Genomic DNA, 9,735 nt, shown 5'->3' on the forward strand with positions numbered 1-9,735 from the left:
AACCACTTTGGACAACGCAACCTTGGAATTACAGTGCAGGGGATCCACACTTTGTGTGTTTTCTATGGCAACCTATATAAATGCAGCAGTTAACTCTTTGACTGCCAGACGTTTTCAGAAAAGGGATGCCGTGGGTGCCAGCCGATTTAAGCATTTTTGACTGATCTTTCAAGGTCCACAGAAAATTATGTGTTTGGACTATGGAAACACACATACTACCAAATGAAAGATTGGACTCTCATCTTTCATCAGAAAAAAAAGTTTGTTTCTACCTTATTCCGTTTTTCAGTAATCAACAATAGAAAATGGTTAGTTTCACCTCTGTTTTAAAAAAACGTCTTTTAACGTCTTTGGCACTCCTCCATATGATTTTTCTAAACGTTATATAACGTTTTTGGCAGTCAAAGAGTTAATTTAAAATTCCAGTCAATATTTGTACAGACCCTTCTAGGCAATACATACAAACGTTGACTTGCTTTGCACTTTCAAGAAAACAGAGTGTAAAGTTCAGTCTTTTTTAAAGAAGCATATCCACGCCAACGCTGCCGTGTAAAGAAGTGATGTCACTCAACTGTTTCACTTTGATTAAATTAGAGGGAGAGATACTACAACAAAATTGGACACAATAGTGACATGGTAGATAACAAACACAAGTGAGTCACTGACACGTTCCCACAATCCATCAAAGACACGGTTGCGGACTATTTACTACCATTTAGCACGTTTACGGGCTACTGTTGAGTATTTACCAGCTCCAATTGCACTTTAAATTTCTATTGTTAACTACCGGTAACTCCTGGATGGTAATATTAGGCAAGGGCTGCTTAAGACCAGACAAATGAGCACTATTGATTGAAAGGCTCGGAACTTCAAAAGCGATCATGCTTTTATGGGCCCTGTGGCGACGTGTGACAAATTATTGCTCCGTTGAGTCAGCGCCTTGTTTGAGAAGCCCTGACAACGCATTTCTTCTTCAGTCACTTGATGAAAGCTTCTGTGTATGTGTCTATGAATTTACACATTTCAGGCTTCAAACGTAAAGACACAAAATGTTTTTTTTTTTTTTGTGTGTGCGAAGAATCAACACCAACAATTTGTTTGATATTTTCAACTTTTTTAAGAAATAAAAAACTGAAAAGTGGGATCGGGTCAAGTTCCCATGTATGCCTATTGTATTGACGCTGATTTTTTTTAATCAATAAGTAAATAATCACTCATAAGAGATGCCACACTAGACAATAACAGCTCAGGAAAATTTTGAAAAGACAGCTGACAACCGGAAGAGATGAAAAATGCTCAAATTGGGCCCCATGATCAGTGTGTAACCCCCGCTAACGCTAACGTTCTTTTGAAATTTATTAATCAGCGCTTCCGCTGGTTGCATGAATAGTGCACTCCATTTTGACACAATTCTCTAGCGATAAATTAAAAAATAATAATAATAAAAAGGACAAGCGGCGTAAAAAGGGTTTGCTGTAGTCTTCACTCACCACCACCGCTATCATGGAGTCGTCCGGTTTCCATTCGGCCTGCTGGTAGAATCCAAACTGTGCCACCGCCTTAGCAGACTCGATGTAGCTCGCAATCAAAACACTGGGCTGCGCGTGAGAACGGGGGAGAAGAAGAAAAAAAAAAAGTGCTTTAAAAATCATGTGCAGGAGCGTACACATGCGTGCCTTGACAGAACTAAAAACGTTGGCAACCTCTTACAAACACGCAACGATATTAACATTCGCACGGCAAACATTGAAGGCTCATTGGTAATAATTTACAGCTCTTAATTCAGACTCGGGGTGAGCAACGGGTTGGAATTGGAGCGTAAACACTGACATGGTATTGCTTGTACTGTAACTTTCTGTTTGTACTGATTGACTTGTAACGTCTGGCTGCCGGCAAGACACATTCCACACATGCACTGACGTCAAATGGCTGCCATCCACTGTGGAAGTTGACTTGCTGCCATCTTTAAATGAAATGCATTATCTTACTGTAGGGCTTTTGAATATAAATCAGTTACATCAATTAGACTATGTGTCAGGATTTTTTTTTTTTTTAGCAGCTTTAGTTTAAACCAGTGGTGTCCAAACTCGGTCCTCGGGGGCCGGTAGTCCCGCAGGTTTTGGAGGTTTCCCTGCTCCAACGCACCTGTTTCAATCAACAGGATTGTTATCAGGCTTAGTAGAGCTTGCTGATGAGCTTCAGCTGTGTTGGAGGAGAGAAATATCCAAAACCTGCGGGACTACCGGCCCCCGAGGACCGAGTTTGGACACCACTGGTTTAAACACTGGAGAACCCACGGGGTCAAATTTGACCCCTATAATTTCTGCTACTCAAATTGCAAAGACCTTTTTTTTTCCAGCAGTGATTTTGTCCGTGTTCTTGTTTCCATTGGCCAAAGTGTGTTTGTACATTCAAAATCCGGTTCTAAAATGCAACAAATAAAACAAAAAAATGATATTGTTCAATGTAGCTGTGTATTTGATTGATTATTTTCTTAAATTCTAAATAGTTTACTGACTGTTTTTGTTATTCAGATTTTTCGAAATGATACCCCTAAATCCCAAAAGGGTCAAATTTCGCCCTAATCCTAAATCAGGTTAAAAGGGTTAAAATTGAAAAAAAAAACATATATTTTGGTGTTCAGTGAACTTATAGCAGTCATTTAATGTATAATTCCTAATTTTCCAAAGAAGAAAAGGGTTCTTGGGTTCTCCAGGGTTAAAGCAGGCACTGATTTGGCTGCAAACAGAGTAAATAAATATATGGTCCTGCCATCTTTTTTTGTTCTTCAACACTGAATACCGACACAATTTTGGTTCCAAACGGCGAGAAATATCAAGTAACATTGGACTGGAAGCAGAGAAGGCTTTGGCTTGGCTTTAAAGCTTAATAATGTCAGCGATATCTGCACACACACGGCTCATTAACATCTCGCCCTATTTTGCATTGCGGCAATAAAAAACTATTACACGCGTCGCCTGCACGGTTTTATCAAAATACAAGGTGTCGTTTGACTGATTTTTTTTTTAACTTTGACTTGCGAGCAAATGTTTCCTTTAATTTAATTTAATTACATCATTACTGTGTATATTTTTTGTAAAGTATAACATTATGGAGTGCTGTTTTTCCTTTTTTGGGGGGGGGGGGGTCTTGTATCTCAAAGCATATCTCAATAATGCCACGCTACGTCGTTGCTTCCCCCGAACGCGGCTAAGCTACTGTGCGACATGGATTAGTAATTACGCCTGGAAAGAACTGACTGTGGGCTGGCTGTGCTTCAGGACTAATAAGGGGATTTAAAACTGAAGAGACATTGCAGAAAGACGCTCACTATGAATCGGGACTGGAAAACAAAGTCAAATTGAGGGAATTATTGACAACATAATGATCGAGTAAAATGCGAGTGGAAAAGTTGGCAAACAATTCCTGACCACGAGAGTAAGTTTTTTTTAGTTTTTTTTTTAAAGTACAGTTCAGTTTAATCTTTAATACCTGAATGTTTTTCAATATTTATTTAGGCCCTTTTCAGCAGGTACAGAGGGTCCTCTTTTTTTCTTTTTTAAAGTTTACAAATGGTACGCAATGAACTTGTGTAAGAACAAAATATGTGCTTAGGGAACACAGGGAGAAAAGAGTAACGGAAAATTGCACCTTTAAAAATGCTCAAATAGCTCATATCGATTTGTGTAAATGTATTGTACTTAAAAGTGAACACGATTGAAATATACTTAAATAAATGTACACAAAAATGCACTAACTTCAGACCAAATCTCTAGTTTGTTTCGAACCTGCCTCCAAAGGGATCCGAGCGGGGAAAGTGGCTGAGCTCATCCAGCACAATGGACTGAGCAGATGTGTTAGTCACATCTGTCCTTTGTACTTGACACAGCAACAATGCTTGTGAGGGAAGACCGAGCGGAAAAAAAGCATGGTCACGTCCGCGGTGCGAATGAAAGAAACAACTCTGACCCATTGTTGACTGTACCAAATTTGCTTGGCGGAATAAAAGGCACTAAGTGGTCATGTCCTCCATGCATTTTTAGTCCCCATAGCTTTGCTAGTTATCATGCGGGAATTATCCTTAATATTTGTAGAAGGTCTTTTGTTTACACGTCAAATGTAAACAATAAAAGATATGCTTCAAAAGACAATCGAGAGAAATCGAATATATGCATTGAATTGGAAATGGGGCCAGCCATAAAAGCTGAGTTCAGTTTTGATTGACATCACCGTCAGCAAGAATCCAACCCCGTGTTTACTATTGCAGTTACTGCTGCTTGAAGCACCATTGCAGGCTAGTGTTCTAAGATCCCTAGAGAAAGTTGGCCATGGACAGAAAACATTATTCAGGTGCACTATAATGGTTCGCTGCGGGTTCAGTTGCGCAGACAAGGTCGCTAATTTCTTTGTAAATGACAGTATATGCGTTACAACAAAATACTTTTACCTGGAAGAATACCTTTACATTCCTCACCAGTGTTAATGCAAACAAGCCTAATACTGTACATGCATGCGTTTACAGTGATTAAAAACATGCTACCAGTGTAATGCATGGTGCTGTTCGCTTACCCGGCTGAACCAGATGCTGAGCTGCGTCTCGGAAAGCAGGGCAAAGTAGAAGCGCTGCGAGCTGGGCTGGATGTGGAAGGGCTCCTCCGCGCTCCTCAGCGGGCATAGGAGCCTCCGTGGCCAGCCAGTGAGGAAATACATGACGGCCAACTGGCCACCTTTTTTTTTCCCCCTACTCCACCACGAATGTGTACTTTTTAATCCACTTCACACATATCGGGTCATCAAGTGAGAAAACAAACGAAAAACATGTTAGAAATACAGCAAATGTTTTTGTTGCCGCTGTGGGTCCATGAACCTTCCACGAGAACAATCCAGCGAGCCGATGAAGCTACTCGGCTAGCCCGGGCTAGCCGAGCGTTCTCAACTTGACGCTAACTAGCTCTCCCCGAGGCCGAAAATAAGAGCGATCGAACCAGGGGCAGACACACCCGCAGCCCCGAGGATCTCTTCCAGGTGTACGTGAGGCGATGAACGTCAAGTACAGCCTTTTGTCTCAATGGCCACTGAGTCGGTTCCAGTGGTGTTTACTGACCGTACGGCGCTCCGCTCTCGCTCCTCGGTGCCTTCTCACCGACGCCATCTTTTAATCGACGCTGATTGGACACAGCGGCGCCACGTTGTATCGGTTTGTCAACACTGACGCCCAGTGGCCGTCGTTCTTTTCATTTTCGTCTGTTCTATGAGGCGTGCGACTTGTGCAAAAACTAAAAAAAATCATGGCTAATGCAACAAAAAAAAAAAAACACGCACGTGGAACAACGGGAAATCTTGCACAGATTTTTTTGGGGGTGTGGAACCTATCCTTTCGCTGAAAACTAGCTTTTTCCCAGTGTTTTTGTGCTCAGAACAGTGCTGTATAATATAAAAGTACAGTATTGCTTTAACACCATCTTGTGGTATCTTTTTTTTTTTAAAGCTAAAAAAAAATTATGCTTCAATTAGTTGAGGAGCTTCGTGTAGTGCTGTGCCACCCTCTTGTGGCATCTATAGGCAATAATGAAGTTATTTTTTTAACGAGTTTTAAGTGGCCGTCTATTTATTCCTCGTCATTTGTGAATATTCGCTATTTGTGACAACCCAATGCCTATCCCTTGCGAATAATAGTGTAACAGTGCATTTAAGATAATTTTTTTGCAGTGTAGAGTTATATTTTTTTCTTTATTTAAGTTAAACTGTGTATCTTTTACAAACGTTTAATATGAAATAAACAATTACATTGAAGGAATTAAATAAAGATGCTTAAAATATGACAATATTATCTGGTGATTTAAAACTTTTTATGATGACGACGGGTACCACTAAGTGGTTCACTTCCTCTAGTGGTAGGCAAATGGCTCAAAACGCCATAAACTTAGTTACTGTTTGTTAAAGTTAAAATAATAATAATAATAATAATAATAATAATAATAATAATAATAATAATAATAATAATAATAATAATAATAATAATAAAATCCGGCACAGTCCATTTTGTTAGTTTAGTTCAATGCTATTTTTAATTCTAATACATTTGCATTAATTTTTTCAGAGCTGTATGTTTTCAATTTATTTTTTATATTTTTTTACTTATGTGCAATAGTCTTAAATGTAATTATTATTTAAATAGCTATTTGCGTATATATTATATTTTCATCATGCTGGATTTCCACTGAATGTAAAAAAAAAAATTGCAGTTTTTGATTATTACGATAGATGGCGACCTCCGTAAAAATGTCACCTCCACAACAGGAAACAAAACGACGAATAAGGAAATTGTCACTGTAAAGCAGCATGGCGGCTGACATGAGATTACCAACCATTAGAAAACTAATCTCTCATTCCTTTTCCACTGGAGATAGAAGAGATTTGGTCGTGCCTGGCGATGTGATCACGTCAGATTCTGGTTTCATGAGGTACGTTTTTGTGATCGTTAGATATTAAGCCTGCTGTCTGCGCCGTGTAAATAAATTGTAACCCGATTTTTTAAAGGTGAATAATCAAACAACCTTTAGGCTTTCAATCGGTGTGTTTTTATTAGGGTTAATTTCTCTAGGCTTCATGTGCACGTAACCCACCGAGTCGATCAGATCATTGATTGCAATTTCCGTTACGTGATGGCCTTACATCTGACTTGTGATAATCACTGACCATTTGGTTATTGGTCCCCAGGGGCCACGGTACTTATGTGGATGAGGAGAAACTGACAGCGTCTGTGGCCGGAGAAGTTCAGCGAGTGGACAAACTAATCTGTGTGAGACCACTCAAGACCAGGTAAACTTTAGGAGTAAAATCGGCGCTAAGATCTATTTTAAAAAAACTATTATGGATTTCTATTGGATTGCAGGTTTAACGGAGAGGTTGGTGATGTTGTGGTTGGCAGAATCACAGAGGTATTATCTCTTACTCCTTACGGCTCCCATGTAATGCCCTACAATTACCCTATTTAAGTTTATCATATTTTTGTATAGGTACAACAGAAGCGGTGGAAGGTGGAGACAAACTCCCGACTTGACTCTGTCCTCTTGTTGTCTTCTGTGAACCTGCCTGGAGGAGAGCTGGTAAAAAAAAAAAAAAAAGCCACAAACACGTTTTGACTTGTCTGTATTCTAATTTCATCAGCTAATATATCAGTTATCAGACAATATAAAATATATCAAATTATACCCACCGTATCGGATATTGGCATCGGCCCCTCCCAAAACATCGGTCGAGCTCTAAATTTTATGATGGATAGCTAGTAATGAACAGATGTTTGACACGTGCCACAGATGTGTTGTTCAAAAGACTTACTATTTTTCTGTCATCTTCCAGAGGAGGAGATCAGCAGAAGACGAGCTCACGATGAGAGAATATCTCCTTGAAGGCGACCTCATCAGTGTATTCTTCCTTCTTATTTCCCAACATTTGTTGATCGTTTTATATTTCACCTATAATTTTTCTCGCCTCTGTGTTTTCAGGCAGAGGTGCAGTCGGTCTTCTCAGATGGCGCCTTGTCGCTTCACACTCGTAGCTTAAAGTACGGCAAAGTAAGTTGAACTGCAAAATTGGGTTTAAAGTTTAAATGTGGTTCTGATTGTGTCCTTGATCACAGCTTGGCCAGGGAGTACTGGTCCAGCTTTCGCCATCTCTCATCAAAAGACAAAAAACTCATTTCCACAATCTTCCATGCGGCGCCTCCATCATCCTGGGTAATAACGGCTTTGTGTGGCTGTATCCCACACCCGGACAGCAGGATGAGGAGGCTGGGGGCTTCTACACCAGCCTCGAGGTTAGACATTGTTGAATTACAGATAAAATATTTTTACCAAAAAAAAAATTCAAAAGGTTAGTGATCTGTTTCATGATCTAAATTGTGGTGTGTAATCTTTTTGCCATAATGTGTTCTGTATGTGTTTGCCCCCTAAAATTGGTTGATTAAAACGTATTTAATAATTTTTTTTAATGACTTTTTCATTAATAATTTATTGTAAATAATAGATGTATTATTTTTTTATTTTACATCTGAGCCGCTTATCCTCAGGGTCGTTGGCATGCTGGAGCCTATCCCAGGTGTCTTGGGCCATAGGCGGGGTAGAACTAAAAAAATAAAAATAACATATATATATATTAGTGAAACAATTATCCACATATTTTACTTTTTTAAAATCTAAATTATGTAATAATTAATTTAATACATTACATCAGTCTTTCTCCTCCCGGGAATGTTACCACAACTTGATACACATTGATACCACCAACAGGCCACTGGCGGAACAGCAGGTGGCTAATGACCGACAGTTTGGTCTTCTTAAAACACAGCAGAGGCGCAGTTTTTGTTTGTAAAGAGATATTTGTCATTCAAAAAGGAATGTTTTATTTTTTATTGTGTTTTATGTTAGATTTTTATTCATGTACAGCATCTAGTTGCAGCTGTGGCTCTTTTTTTAAAGTGTTGTTTAAATACGGTTGAGTTAAAAATTAAGATAATAAATAATATTTAAACAGGAAAATTTATTATTTTGTTATTGAGAGAAAACTATTGATCTGGCCCATCTGTCCATTTAAAAAAAATAAAATATGGCTTTGAGCACAAAAGTGTGCCCACCCCTGAGTAAGATCCATGTGAATCAGTCTGTTTTCAATTGTTCAAGTTTTTATTTGTCTCCCCTACCTCCTCACAGCCTATCAGCCTGTCTGACCGCGAGGTGATTTCCAGGTTAAGGAACTGCCTGTTGGCTTTGGCAGCGCACAAGGTCCTCCTGTTCGACACCAGTGTTCTCTACTGCTATGAATCTTCACTACAACACCAGGTAGGAAGCAGGGAGACGCAAAGGGTTTCGACTTGGTTAGCAGTGGCGTCGCACTCGTGGTGGATGTGGCTGCATGATTGTGCCTCTGCATAATAGTGTTAAAAATAAGTTAAATTTAACAAGTTGCGATTGAGGTTCCACTGTATTTGTATACAAGTAACAATTGTACAGTATTTGTTTTTAACTTTGCACCATTTAAAAATGACAAATATAACTTTGTTCTAATCGACATTCCACTGTATTTATACGCAAATTATAAAAGTCAAATCTCCATCTTATGAGCTCTGACCTCTAGTTAATTAATGGTTAAATAAATCTCTGATAAAGGATTCTGATATGACAGGCTACAATTTTTTTTTTAGAGCACGTTTAAAAACAATTCTTCTTTGATGCACAAGTGTGATAATGCTATGTGTGTGTTTGTATGTGTGGTCTCTTTAGGTTAAAGACATTCTGAAACCAGAAGTGATGGAGGAGATTGTAATGCTGACACAACAGAAGCTTATTGAACAGGAAGGTTAAATCGAGAGTCATTAAACAGCCGGCGCTGAGTCACACGCTGACCAAATCAACTTTACAAACCTTTCTCATTTTGTATGCTCTTTGTAAAACTATTACAATTGTGCTTTTGTAATAAAAAAAAAATGCAACAAAATGTCATGATTTTCAGTAAGGACCATATTAAATTTAGGTATTTTGGACACTCATGGTTTTGCAGGGGTTCCTTGCATCCATCTTTTTTCCTTTTTACTGTATTGCAAAGTTTTTAAAATGGTAGAAATATATAGTTTACTTTTAAAAGTTTGTACCCCCCCCAAAAAAAAAATCTCCTTCTCATAACAGTAGAGTTTTAGTGCTTTTTCCACTTCTGAAAACCACTAAGGGGAGGAGAGAA

General features: G+C 38.8%; 2 protein-coding genes across 2 annotated transcripts in view; one reads left to right on the forward strand and one right to left on the reverse strand.

The window, feature by feature from the left end:
- Positions 1-5,177, reverse strand: part of ric1 (RIC1 homolog, RAB6A GEF complex partner 1) — a 32,585-nt gene extending 27,408 nt beyond the window's left edge. The window contains exons 1-2 of the mRNA XM_077542240.1: positions 4,570-5,177; positions 1,491-1,598 (exon numbers count right to left, since the gene is read on the reverse strand). Of these exons, the coding sequence (XP_077398366.1) occupies positions 1,491-1,598; positions 4,570-4,710 (249 nt within the window). The 5' untranslated portion in view covers positions 4,711-5,177. The remainder of the gene's footprint in view (positions 1-1,490; positions 1,599-4,569) is intronic.
- A 1,138-nt stretch (positions 5,178-6,315) lies between these two features.
- exosc2 (exosome component 2) lies at positions 6,316-9,547 on the forward strand. Its single transcript, XM_077542355.1, has 9 exons — positions 6,316-6,464; positions 6,721-6,822; positions 6,896-6,941; positions 7,020-7,109; positions 7,363-7,428; positions 7,509-7,577; positions 7,643-7,819; positions 8,712-8,840; positions 9,282-9,547. Exons 1-9 carry the CDS (start codon positions 6,343-6,345, stop codon positions 9,360-9,362), a joined length of 882 nt encoding a protein of 293 aa, XP_077398481.1. The 5' UTR covers positions 6,316-6,342; the 3' UTR covers positions 9,363-9,547.
- The last annotated feature ends 188 nt before the right edge of the window (positions 9,548-9,735 follow it).

The sequence above is a fragment of the Vanacampus margaritifer genome, chromosome 14 (genome assembly GCF_051991255.1).
Source record: "Vanacampus margaritifer isolate UIUO_Vmar chromosome 14, RoL_Vmar_1.0, whole genome shotgun sequence".
NCBI lineage: Eukaryota > Metazoa > Chordata > Actinopteri > Syngnathiformes > Syngnathidae > Vanacampus > Vanacampus margaritifer.